We start from the raw sequence: 14035 nt of genomic DNA on the forward strand, positions 1-14035 counted from the left end.
CGTTATTTCCCTGTGACGGGTATCATGCCAAACATTTCACTTTAGTATGCAGCTTCATTTTCTCAAAATTCCAGTTTCCACTTTAAAAGTGGAAAATGAGACACAGAAAAGATAATAAATTGACCAGGGTCAAGCAAGGAGTAGGTGGTAGGGTTGGGGTTTGAACCAGGCTTATGTGAAGCCAATTCAACTAGCTAAACCTTTAGTACAGTCAATACAGCACTCCTGTATGAAGAGATCATTTAATCACATTTTCTAATAAATAAAATATGTATGCTTGACTAGAATATTTATTTGAGAATTGTACAGAATTCCAAAATGGCATAAACTTTGTAGAGACCTTTAAAAAATGTCCAATAAAATTGCCTTTACTTTTTTTCCTTGAAGAAGTACTACTTATGCAGTATCATTTCAATTAAAATGTAACTCCTGAGACAAAAAGAGTAGAAAGAAGAGAGAGAGCACAGTTTTTTATACATTGTGCTGAGAAATACGAGACCTTCCTACATGAAGACCAATCCAGTCAAAATAATTGGCCACTTTTGTGTAAACGCCTGGGAACTCTGAATTTCCACAGTTTTCACCCCAACTCACAACACCCCAAACATAAGTCACATTGTTGGCGTCCTTACAGACTAAGGGGCCTCCAGAGTCCCCTTTACAGGCATCAATAGAACCATCATCTGTACCTGAGAAAGACCAAGGAAAAAGAAAATCACACATTTACTTCCATTTGTCTAGGCTGCCATGCCGACTTCCTGCCTCTTCCACCAATGCCTGTACTGACACTGACTTTCTTACACTTTCCTAACAGGCAATAACACATGCGCTCCCTTACAGAGCGGGCCCACGGACTTGTAGAGATGCAGGCTGGCAAATGCTGTGTCTTCTACTCATTCTCCAAGTTTAGCAAGTGCTTCCCCCTGCTTCCTCTACTTTGTGGAAGCATATACTATGATGAGATAGCAATCTGAAAGTAGCATCAAAGGCTGAGTGGGAAAATAATAGGAGTACCTAGTGATCATTGAGTGCTTAGTATGTATTAGTCATTCATTGTTTTAATCCTCACCACAACCCTATGAGAGAAGTATCATTATTATCCCTATTTTAAGATGAGACAAGACACAGAGAGGTTAACTAACTTGTCTAAGGTCATACAGCTAATAAGTGGCAGAGCCTGGACTTGAACCCAGGCAGCCAGACCTCGGAGCTTGTCCTCTTAACTGTGCTATTGCCCCTTGGTAGATTTTGTGCTATTCTCTCCTTTTGTCCTCTGTAATCCTGAACTCCATTTTAAGATGGGAGGGCACAGGAAATGGCCTGTTTACTTTCTTCTCACTCTTATGACTTTCTAAGATTTTAAATCACTGTATCCAAGAAGTTATAGGAGGTCAATAACTCTGCCTTTTTCTATAACCCACTATTTATAAGTGGTTTCAATAAAGTGTCCTAAATGCACTACCCTGGCTGGTACCCTGCCTGTGGGTCACCAACAAAAGAAGGGACTGCTGTAGTTGTGTTAGATAGTGGCAGTAGCACCCCTGTGATCTTAAAGGAGAGAGTGGAAGGTATCGTGGGAAGCATAAAGGGATTTCCGAGGAGGGAGAATTTACTTCCAACTGGACGCATTTGAAATGAGATCATTTGGATTTTTACTTAGAAGTCTGGGTTTTGATCCCGAATATACCACTTCTTGTCTGTAAGACTTGGGCAACTTATATAACTGCTCTGCATCTCACTTTCCTCATCTATTAAGATCACCAAGGTTGCAGATGAGGAAACTTGCTCAAGGTCACACATGTAGTAATTGGTAAAAACCGGAATGTAAACCCAGGCAGTCTGGTTCCAGAGGCTGTGCTCTTAGTCACCTTGCTAGACTGCTGCATAATGGCTTAAGGAAGATTTTTCCTCTTGGTATTAGATTGTGGAACTTGAGCTGAGGCAAAGGGACTGAAAACGTTTGATGATGCAACAGCCAGAGGCCAAAGGAAAGAGTTGGAGGCCCAGATAAAGGGGGTGACTCAGTGGGGAGGAAAAACATGTTTGGTTAGTGCGTTAGAGACATCTCTGAGAAGTCTCTCAGTGCTTACCTGCACACTCCATTTCTTTTTCAAAGTAGCGACCTGGGTAGAACTTAGAGCAGTTTGCTATTAGGTGAACTTCACCCCACTTAAGTGAATAGACTTTTTGGTTGTCTAAACAAAGAGAGAAAACAAATAGACATTTTGAAGTTACAAATGAGAACTCTAAGTAAGTATTTACTTTCATAATTTAGTAAACCATTAGGAACATATAAGAATATATATTTTCTTTAATACATATGTAAACTTATGAGGATAACTGATTAGCAAACTTAGTCATACAACTGATGGTATCCCCAGTTTCTAGAATTGTCTTTCTAAAAATAGTGAAGGGGCATTATTGAACATCTGGCCTGGGTACTGTGAGATGAATAGGATAGACTCCTTCCACTCCGGTCACTGAGTCCAGTGGCAGGGGTGGGGGATGGTTAGAAATCTGTTATCAGCTTACGTAAATAGCTCCTGTCTTCTTACAGTCCCTTATTTCCTTGAAAGTGCTTGTTAGAGTGAAAACAACTTTTTAATATAAGAACTTAAGATGAAGGAAGTACATATGAAGTTACCAGTATCTATGTGTTTTTGTGTCTGTGAGGAACTCTATCTCCTAAATGATTTGAAAGCGATTGAAAGAGGATTTAGGATTTCCTTTCCTTTTAAGTCACAGATTTGGGACTTGAACTTAGTCCAAGGAAAGAGAAGGACCAGGTGCGGTTGCTGATTGACAGTCCAGGGAAGATGAGAAAAACCTAAGAACACAGGGTGAGATGTCTCAGGTATAAGGAGTGAACTTTTGCCCTGTCTCCCCTCTTCCTTTCTCCCAGCTTGCAGCAATTTTTATGTGCTCTAAGAGGGCAGGGGCTAAGCCTGATTCATTCACTGCTGCACCAGCACCCAGCCTCATGCTAGCACAAATCAGTTACTTAATAAATATTTATGTAATTAATGCAGGAACTCAGTAATTCTATTATACACTAAATATTTTATGCCAAATGCCTTGGCTCCTCAATTAATCTCTAAACTACCTGGGGACAGAGACCTCTTGCTTATCCTGAGAGGACACCGCCACAGACCCTAGCAGTGTACTGAGCACGTAGTAGTTAACTGGAGGACTAATATTCTTCTCTTCTGGGAAGCAGAGGAAGAAACGAATCCACCAATGTATGTAGCAAATCAGGAAAGAGTTTTTTTCTCCTTCAACTCCTACTTCAAGTTAGTCTTAAGATGACTACCTTATTCAGGATAACAGCTTTTCAAAAATTAGTAATTTATTATTTCCCCTAACTCAGGATAAGCCTTCAAAAACTGGGAGCTCTTGTAACATGTGAGTGATTTTTAAGACTCGGGAGATTGCTTCCTCCCCTGAACTCTTGTTTTGTATGCTTCTTGAAGCCTCCGTCACGTTCTGCTGTCTGGTGGTGGCATTCACGTCTGATGGCGCCTTTGTACTGTAAGTCCCTTGAGAGCTGGCCTTTGCCATCCCACTTTGTAGCCTCAGCACCTCTTGTTTGTTGGCTGCGTCCATATTTTTCATCAGTGAGATCTTAGCACTTTAGCCTTACTATCTTGCACTCACAGAAAGGGCTCAATAAATGTGTTGAATCACATTTGATTAATAAATAAATCAGTGCATAAGAATATATCTACTAGTTTATAGAAAATACATGGAATAGAAGCACATGTTAAATGCCACATCAAGGATACAATCATCCAAACTCAAGGTGTGGAAATTCTAAAATAAGAATGACCCAGTTTCATTTAAAATAAATACGTTTTAAATGAAACGAAGAGGTAACTGTTCTAGATCAAAAGAGATTTAAGAAAAATAGCCACTGAATGCAATGTGTGGACTTTGTTTGGATCCCAATGGAAATAATCTGATTGTAAAAATTTTTTGTAAATAACTAAGGCACATTCAACACAGCTGGTTATTAGACGATATTACAGAATCATTTTTATTTTGTTGGGTATGAAGGGTGTTGTGGTTTTGTTTTTGTTTTTTAAGTCCTTACCTGGTAAAGATGTATACTGGAGTATTCATGGGTAAAATTACATGATAGCTGGGATTTGATTTGATATGCTCCAGGAAAAAATAAGTGCATGTGGGGGAATATGTTGAAAAGCTCCTGATTTGTCATTCGGATCCTTTCTCCACCCTTCAATGCCCTGCCCTCTGCCCTGAGAGTCTGAGCTGGAGGGATTGCCTCCATAGGAATGTCTTCACCTCTGGCTTCCAGCTGCTTTCCAGCAGAGGACTCCAGCAGAGGGAAGGAGGGAAGGAGAGAGGATAGTGAGATTGGGGCTGGCTATAACCTTCAACCCAAGGTCATTACTTCTCTCAAGGTAGCCTGCTTTACCTAAGACTCTTTCTCCTTCTGGTAACTTCTCCTTCACCTTATACCTTCAGATCTAGGAAAGGTCTCAGTTCTGGTACTGTTAGTCCTGGGTTCCTGCATAGCCCTTGTGGTTCTACATCTTTGTTATTAACTCCTTTATGAATAAGCTTTCCTAATTATCCTATTGTGATTGTGATCAATTCAGGGAGCTAAAACAAGAATGGTGAACGTTGATAACTGTGAAAACTGCGTGAGGAAAGGTAGGTTTATTTTACTTTTATCTCTACTTTTGTGAGTACATGTGAATGTACATAATAAAAGTTTTTAAAAAACAGAACATGGAATTCCCTGGCAGTCCAGTGGTTAGGACTCTGCGCTGTCACTGCCAAAGACCAGGGTTCAATCCCTGGTTGGGGAGCTAAGATCCCACAAGCCACAAGGTGCAGCCAAAATAAAATAACATAAAATATTAAAATGTTGATATTAAAAAAAAAACAGCCAAGAGGCACATGAGAAGATGCTCAATATCACTAATTATTAGAGAAATGCAAATTGAAACTACAATGAGGTATCACCTCACACCGGTTAGAATGGCCATCATCAAAGAATCTACAAACAATAAATGCTGGAGAGGGTGTGGAGAAAAGGGAAACCTCTTGCACTGTTGGTGAGAATAAAAATTGGTACAGCCACTATGGAGAACAGTATGGAGATCCCTTAAAAAAAACGAAAAATAGAGCTACCATATGATCCAGCAATCCCACTCCTAGGCATATCCGAAGAAAACCATAATTCGAAAGAATACATGCACTCCAATGTTCATTGTAGCACTATTTACAATAGCCAGGACATGGAAGCAACCTAAATGTCCATAGACAGAGGAATGGATAAAGAAGATGTGGTACATATATACAATGGAATATTACTCAGCCATAAAAAGAATGAAATAATGGCATTTGCAGCAACATGGATGGACCTAGAGATTGTCATACTGAGTGAAGTAAGTCAGACAAAGACAAATATCACATGATATTGCTTATATGTGGAATCTAAAAAAATGGTACAAATTAACCTATTTACAAAACAGAAATTGAGTCACATGTAGAAAACAAACTTATGGTTACCAAGGGGAAAGGGGAGGGAGGGGATAAATTGGGAGATTGGGATTGACATATAACCATAACTTATGGTTACCAAGGGGAAAGGGGGTGGGAGGGATAAATCGGGAGATTGGGATTGACATATGACATAGTAGACATATAAAGTCTACTATATATAAAATAGATAACTAACAAGAACCTAATGTATAACACAGAGAATTCTATTCAATACTCTGTAATGACCTATATAGGAATAGAATCTAAAAAAAGAGTGGATATATGTATATGTATAACTGATTCACTTTGCTGTACAGCAGAAATTCACACAACATTGTAAATCAACTATACTCCAATAAAAATTTTAATTAAAAAAAAGCACGAATATAAGGACATAATACTTTCTGGATGAACTGATTACTAATAAAATTTTAGTATTTTGTAAATCTTGGGTTTTCAAACATACCACAAATCCAGGTTCATTTACATGCATATTTTATACTTTTCAATATGGCAATTATAAAGAATGTGTTGGAATAAGAGTCTATTAGACTAATGCAGTGAAGTTATTTACAAAGAGAGTTTAAGAGGTCAAAAGGAAGCTAAATTTCTAGGCTGACTTCGAGACGAAGGGAAAAGCATTGCCTAAATTAATTCTAATCTATCTCCAATTTAGCATGTCTTTCTAATAATTTGTCCCTAAGGGTCTACATCTCTTATTCATATGAATTTTCCCCTCAAGTCTTCTTAGAAGCTCAAAGAATGAATTCTTTATGTTCTCTTTCTCTTTGTGGGATGTGGAGGTGTGAGGTATGGAGAATAGGGGAGGGCAGCGGAGAGAGCTGAAGGGTTGTGGGATCACTGACTCAGCATATACTATGACTATCCCTTTGAAAACCTTTTTATCTTTCATCCATATCATTCCAACAAATCCAGAAAGTCCATGCTATATGTCCCCCGTCACTCTATTTTTTTCTTGGTGAATGGTTACCCCTCAATGTACATTCTGTATCACAGAGTATAGGTATCCTTTGAAACTCTAGGTCAGGATCAATTACATAAGTTGCAGAACCAAGTGAAAATTGAAAATGTGAGGTGGGGCCCCTGCAAAAATTATTAAGAATTTCTTGATGGTGACAATAGAGCATTACACCAAGCACAAGGCTCTTCGGTGCCCAGAGCCCAGGGTGCTGTGCAACCACACAGGTCCTATGCCCACGAGCTGGCCTTGGCTGGACATTCACTTTTCTGGATTTGATGCAATGTTTCTCTCTGAACACTAGGAGATTGGCTCCTATGCATTTCTATTCCTATTCATTTTTCAGCCCCTGGATTCTGATTAACAAACTATAAAACATACCTTTTTCTCGACCCCAGCCAGAAACGATGCATTTATCATTAGGTTGAAATAGATAGGGAGACCAGGGGACACAGGCAGGGACGGAATGAGGCAACACACATTCTTTTCGGCTTGGGTGTTTTTTCATTTCAATCAAAGCTATGTCATTTTGGTAGGTGGCTCCATTGTACTTATCGTGGATAATAATTTGATTTACCAACTGAACAGCTATCTGAGAGTCAGGTTTTATCAAGTCTGTAAATGATGTCCATATTTGGTAACGACGAATTTTGCTGATTCTGTAACAGAAAGGAAAAGGGAAATAAATATATTGAGGAAAAAAAAACAACTCTCGGGCTTCCCTGGTGGCGCAGTTGTTGAGAATCTGCCTGCTAAGGCAGGGGACACGGGTTCGAGCCCTGGTCTGGGAAGATCCCACATGCCGCGGAGCAACTGGGCCCATGAGCCACAACTGCTGAGCCTGCGCGTCTGGAGCCTGTGACCCGCAACGGGAGGGGCCGCGATAGTGAGAGGCCCGCGCACCGCGATGAAGAGGGGCCCCCGCTTGCCGCAACTAGAGAAAGCCCTCGCACAAAACGAAGACCCAACACAGCTAAAAATAAATAAATAAATAAACAAACAAATAAATAAATAAAGTAGCTATTAATTTAAAAAAAACAACAACTCTAAATTGGACTTCTGATGCTTCATCTTTAAATTCTCCCTTTTTAAGGAAGTTTTTCATTTTCCAGGATTTTTTTTTTAATCTTTGCTGTCATGAAGCAGTGCAACTAAATTTTCTTAGGACAGAATTAAAGTCCATGGGTAAATGAAGAGAGGAATAGTTCATCTAACTGCTCAATATTAGGGACATAAAGATCTTACTAATTACCAGATATGCTAGAAGTAGAATGAGTTGGCTGCCTCTGAAGTAAGAGCACCGGCACTGAAGGTGTTTAAGCAGAGACCAGAGAGCCTCTAGCAAGAAATGTGCTTGAGGAAATAGGGAGTCAGAGCCCAGAACCCCAGAGGTTCCCAGGGTGAAGACCATAGCAGTCATCATTCTGACCTTTAAAACTGACTTCATCCTAACTTTGCATTGTATTTATTTGCTCACAAGCCTTTCTTCCTGTTTGTGCTACCTGAAGTCAAAGATAGGGTCTTATCATCTATAGATAGATGCCTGTGTTGAGTATTATACCTGGAACACAGCAGCTGTTTTAGAATTTGGTTGAAATGGTGAATGGGCTAAATATTGCCTGTCCCAATGCCTCACTCTATTTTCATATCAATTTTCACCTCGTGGTTTCCAGCAAATTGGGTGTCTACCATCACTTTCTCAGGGAATCACCTTACAGTTAAACAGTGATGTCCTAGGAACTAATGAGTGTTCAGGATGCTTTTATTTAAACTTAGAGTTCCAAGAATGCTGTGTTTCATATTACTTTTGGTTGTTTTTCAGGATCAGAGGTCCTGAATATTGTTTAATGTTTAACTGTTGATCCATTCAATTTACTTAACAAATATTTAGTGTGTACCTACTATCACCAGGCACTGTGTTAGCCACTGGGATGCAGAAATGAGCAAATCAGAAATAGTTTCTGCCTTCATGGAACTCAGGGTCTAGGAAAGGATGCAGCATTAAATGGATAATCACACCAATGAAGATATGTATTCTACTGTAAAAAGTGAGAGGAACTCACAGCACATGGGTTCTGAGAACATATCAGGAGGGCTTAGACTTTAGGGAGTCGGGGAAGGTTCTCTGAGGAAGTGAGGATTGAGCTGAGATCTGAATAACGAGTAGCACTAACTAGGGAAACAAGGTAGGAAAGATGCTTTCAGGCATGGGAAACCATATGTGAAGGTCTCTTTGCAGCAGGGAGCAAGGTACACTTGAATAACGGAAAGAAGGCCAGAGCAGGTGGAATAGGGGCAAGAAGTGACGCTGTGGGGCAAGACGAGATCGGCAAAGGTAAATAGGGGTCACATCACTTGGGGCCTAATGAGCTGTGTTAAACATTTTGTTTAGTTTTTTATCCCAAGAGGAATGCAAAGCCGTCGAATTTTAAGTGGGAAGTGGTCAAAACCAGGTATGGAACTACTACTCTTGCTGCACAGTAGGCAATGGATAGATGGGGGCAGCACTGGGCAGAGTGACTGTGGGTAAGCCAATTCGGAATCGGTTGGTATAATCCAGGAGAGAGGCGGGAGCAGGGTAATAGTGGAGATGGAAAGAAGTTTTGAGAATTAAATAATTGGAAATTAAAGATGCCATCTGGAGTTGGTGATATACTGGCTGAGCTATGGTAGGGCTGAGGGAGTGAAGTGCGAAGATTTTTAGATTTCTGCCCCGTGTAGCTAGATGAATGGTGTTGTCATTTGCTGAGATAGGGAACACTGGGTCAGGACCATATCTGGGGGAAGGGGCATATCATGAGCTCGGTCTTAGACCTTTTGAATTTGATTTACTTCTGATACAGCCAAGATAGTCAGTGTACTGTAGGGTCAGGGTTGGAGAAGATGTCTAGGCTGGAAATATCGTTGTGTCAGCATACGGTGGTATTTTAAAGTACAGATAATTTTAGGAAGAAGAAGTAAGAAGAGAAGAGGAAGGCAGGATACACCTTGAGGAACTCAGGTATTTCACGTAAGCAATAATGCTCAGTCACTGGAGGAGGAAGCTGCAGAGAAGGCAGAGAAGGTGTGACCAGAGAGGTAGGTAGAAAACCAGGAGAGTGTTGTGTAACAGAAGCCAAGAGAAAAGGGTCATTCAGAAGGAAGAAATTAGAGTTGGTGCATTTCTCCAATCCATGAGGATTTTTATGGGTGTCATTCAGCAGATTTCCTATCTCTCTCAACTTTGGGTCACCTGCAGATTTTCTAAGCAGGCCTTCATCTAAGTTACTGTCAGATACGTTGAACTTGATTTTACCCTGGCTCTGCAACTGACTTGTAGTGTTGCTTTAGCCAAGTTATGTAACTTCTAGTCTCAGTCTGCTTATCTAGAAAATGGGAGGAATAATATTTACCTCTTAGGACTGTTAAGAATATTAAAACAAAATAACATATATGAAAGTGCTGGACACAGTATCTGGTCTGTAAGAGGTGCCCCATAAATGGTGTTTCATTCATTCTAAAGGTCATAACTGAGGGCAGAATTCTGAACCTGTTCTCCAAGCTGACCTTGATCCATGCAAATGAGCCAAGTGAAATAACTTGGTACCTACAGGTTTGATCTGCCCTTGCCAGCTGGGATCAACAGTTTGGTCTGAGGGGAACACAGTGGGTTCTGGGGAAGTGGCCTCTGGGATCCCGATCATGAATATCAGAGGGCGTTTAGCAGATAATAGAGTGGAACTTGTCAATGACTTTTCTTATATATGTTTTTATTTATCACCTGCCACAATCTCTATTACCTAATTTCATTGTTTCAGGAAATCCAGCATCAACTGGAGATATTTTTTTACCTGACACAATGTGCAGCAGTCAGAATCCAACAGCCACCGATATAAATTCCTCCACAGTTGATTTTCTCATTTTCCTTAATTGCCACCTGCCATGGGAAGTCTCCCTGTAAAGACATTTGTGTGGTCACTGCCATCCTCCCAGACAGGTGGCTCGAAGATATTTCCATTGCAAGACTCTCAGTCTCTTGTAATTACCACATTCCACCCCCACGTTTATTTTTTCAAACTTGGGCTGCTCCTGGGAAGTGACATTATAACTTTTTGTGTGGGTTTACCACTTTTGCCGGCTTTCCTCCTATGACTCGTTTCCTTCGAATGTGCGTGCTGTTTTTAACTCCGCAGGATAGTTTAGGGAAAAACGATTTTATCCGTTTTCTTTCTTTAAGAAAGGAAGAGATTGTATCATTATGATTTTGAAACCATTACCTTCTGGGCAAACTTCTTGATTATCTACGCCATAAAAACAGCAGAGTCACAGCTAATATGAAACAGGCCAGATTCATTAGTAAATTATTTTGGATGCTAAACTGTGCTATTCACCTTGTTGAAAAATTCTGGCTTAATATTAAAATTGGCTTGATTCTCTGAAGTTCTGCCCAAGCTGGAGTAGTGGCAGAAAGAGGCTGCCTGAGGGGTTAAACATTTACCAGCCTCTGGAATATAAGAGAAGCCACATGCCCAGGCATTACTACCATGACAGTTCAGGATGGGGGTCACATGCAGAACTCCAGCTTCTTACTTTCATAGTTTTTACTTTCTAGAGGCTGTTTATATGGGACTCTTTTCAATAATATTAACATTAATGATGTTAATGTTGAGTACTTTCTATCTGTCAGGCCCCATGCTAAGTACTTTGTATATAATTTATATCATTTAATCATCATATTAACCCTGAGAGGTAATGTGCCAGGAATCCCTGGACAATCCAGGATCAGTGGGCTGGGAGGGGGGTTGTGTTTTTAGCCACTTGACATGTGATGATATTTCCTTTCTCTGTGAGCACTCAGACAAGGCACGTTTGTCACTGGGAGACATGGTAGAGCAAGGCTTAAGACATGAATTTGCAAGAGAATTCACGACAAAGGAAGAAAGTAAAAGTATAAGATGCTCTTCTTATTCTCTCACTCTATTTTATCATGTCACAAAAATTTCTGCAATCCCAAATGAGAAAGGAAAATTAATATCACTCTCAATTACTTTGAACATATAAGAAGGAGGTAGGTCCTCAAGGGAGAGAAGTTGTGAACAAATGTGGATAAAAGATTTTGGGGGGAGTCCCATCCATCCTAAGAACTGTGTTGGGGGAAGAGTGTGATGATAAATTTTAAATTTCTGCTTGGACCTTTGAAAGAAGAGGGACCCCATCATTTGAGGACTATGAAACCAGCTTGGGTAGTATCTGAAAATTAATGTTACCTTGAGTAGAAAATAAAGGGCCTTTGCTGGAAATCCCTCTAACTGATATCTGTAGCTTTGAGATCTAAATCTTTCACTCATTGCCTGATTTTTAAAAAATTGATAGTTTTTGGGCCTGGCAATTGGAAGGGAGTCTTACATGAACTTCAGTTTTTAAACCTCCTAAAATAGGGAGATACTTCATTCCTAATTTGCATTTGAGCTTGTTACTCACCTAAGGTCACACAACTAACAGGTAACTGAGTCAGGATTTAATACAAGTCATTCTGACTCAAAAGCTCTTATCAGTTACTGTCTTCCCAGAAACTTAATACTTTAATTAAATTTGGCCCTCAGTGCAGAACTGGCCAAGATACAGATCTTCACACACCTCCTGTGATCATGGTTTAAAATATTGCAAAAGAGCAGGTTCCTTCAATTAACATCTATTATTTTTCTATTTAAAAATGTATGTCCTGGGTCACACTTGAAATCTGGTTGTTTTTGACAAAACTGACCTAACAAATCTCATAACAAATAGAAAAATCTTTTGTAGGACTAGAGTGTTGTTTTCATTTCAAAACTAGCCATATGAATTAACCCATTTTAAAAGCAGTTCTCAAGAAGTATTTATGCTTGTTTTTCTTAAAAATGATAAGGAAAGTAGTAATGTTATTTTTTTCTATTTAAGTTGATATCAAAGCTAATTGTTGCTTGAATCAATTATATTGCATATATGCATACATACTCACACACACGCAAATGACATTAAAATGCAAATTTAACCAGTGAAGCACCAGTAAAAAAGAATAATGCTAACTTACCTGCATCCATATCAGCAGTCAACATTTCTGTTTCTTCTATAATCAAACAAAAGTTCCAATGTTTAATATTGTGTTTATAGTAAGAATTAAATCATTAAAATCATTTAAACTTTGATAATAATTATCTGTCTAAACCTTGTCCTACCTTTAAAAAGGACAGTACAAAATCTTATTTCCTTTCTATAGCTAGGTAATTGTGAAGGCTCAAGATGAACTATGTAAGAAAATTTTCAGGCACAAACTAGAGGTGTCGGTTGGCACAAGTGAATGGTTAGACTCATGGTGCTGCAGAGTTCTGCATTTAGAGCAGGCGAAATGCCCGGTTCAGAGAAGAAAAGCATGTCTTTCAACTCTGCATTTGCAAGGTCTTTATATAAGGTAGGGAGCAGTTATAGACACCGACCAAAATAGTTCTGAGCTGACATTAAAAAGGGTCTTCTCATTTTGTATATATAATAAGGCACCTCTTAACAGGGGTCATGCAATGTTTAATTGGTTTCAGTATTAGGCATAGTTATTATTAGTCATCTGGGATGCAGAAGTCAAAAGTTAAACAAAAAGAAAAACAGAAACACATTCTCTCTTCTTCCTTTTTTTCTCTTAGACCTTTGCTTGAAGTTATATGGGATGATTCCATCTTCACTCTGCTGTCCTAGAACATTTCAGTCATGGACAGGATCATCAATTCTTTGACCTGAGGATCCAAAGGTGAATTCCCGCAACATGTTGTTCTGTCTTGGATGAGGTTGCAGCCCAGAGGGGCAATGTTACTTTGCTGCAGCAATCCTGCGTTTTATCACTGGATTTCCCAACTTCTTTTTGGGTGAGACATACATGTATCTGTTATGCTACACATCTAGGTTATTTTCTGCTCAGAGCTTTAACAAAAGCAACAACATGAACCAAAGAGAAGACTTCATATTAAATGCTCAACAAAGGAAGATGGGGAAAGCCCAGTGTAGCTGAGATATACTGGATATTAGAAGAGAAGCATAAAACTCCAAAAGCACAGACCGTAAGAGAAACAATCAATGACTTTGATTAAATAAAGATTTAAACATTTAAAGATTAAATTTAATCTTTAATCTTGGCTAAAGTTAATAGATGGGTGACAGAATGGAAGAAGGTATTTGCATGTCTAAAACTGAAAATGGATTAATATCTAGAATGCAACAAGAAAGAAGACTGCAGCCCCAATATGAAATGAGGCAAAAGGTGTGAACTGGAAAAAGGACAGAAGAAAGAAAAGGAAGAGGAAACTCAAAAAGCTAGTATGCATATGAAGAGAAACCCGAAATCATTGGTTACGACAAAAATTCAAATTAATAAACAATGCCATATCACTTGAGAGTATGAGGCTAGCAAAATTAGAAAGCTGCGTAGTACTAAGTGTTAGTGGGTTTGAGGCAAGCCCTTGGGTGTTGTCGGTGGAGGTGAGGACCACTCTGCCAGAGAACGAGCAGGCACTAGTTTGTCAGATTAAGTAGAGGCATACC

At 39.4% G+C, this 14035-nt stretch overlaps 1 protein-coding gene across 2 annotated transcripts in view; it reads right to left on the bottom strand.

The window, feature by feature from the left end:
- Positions 1 to 280: 280 nt before the first annotated feature.
- The window catches only part of CFI (complement factor I), a 38543-nt gene continuing 24788 nt past the window's right edge, over positions 281 to 14035 (bottom strand). For both annotated transcript variants that reach the window (XM_068543300.1, XM_068543301.1), the window contains 6 exons: positions 12540 to 12575; positions 10596 to 10699; positions 10321 to 10424; positions 6872 to 7149; positions 2091 to 2195; positions 281 to 689 (listed from right to left, as the gene is read on the bottom strand). In XM_068543300.1, the coding sequence (XP_068399401.1) occupies positions 472 to 689; positions 2091 to 2195; positions 6872 to 7149; positions 10321 to 10424; positions 10596 to 10699; positions 12540 to 12575 (845 nt within the window). In that variant the 3' untranslated portion in view covers positions 281 to 471. The remainder of the gene's footprint in view (positions 690 to 2090; positions 2196 to 6871; positions 7150 to 10320; positions 10425 to 10595; positions 10700 to 12539; positions 12576 to 14035) is intronic.

Source organism: Eschrichtius robustus, chromosome 4, assembly GCF_028021215.1.
Source record: "Eschrichtius robustus isolate mEscRob2 chromosome 4, mEscRob2.pri, whole genome shotgun sequence".
NCBI classification, from domain to species: domain Eukaryota; kingdom Metazoa; phylum Chordata; class Mammalia; order Artiodactyla; family Eschrichtiidae; genus Eschrichtius; species Eschrichtius robustus.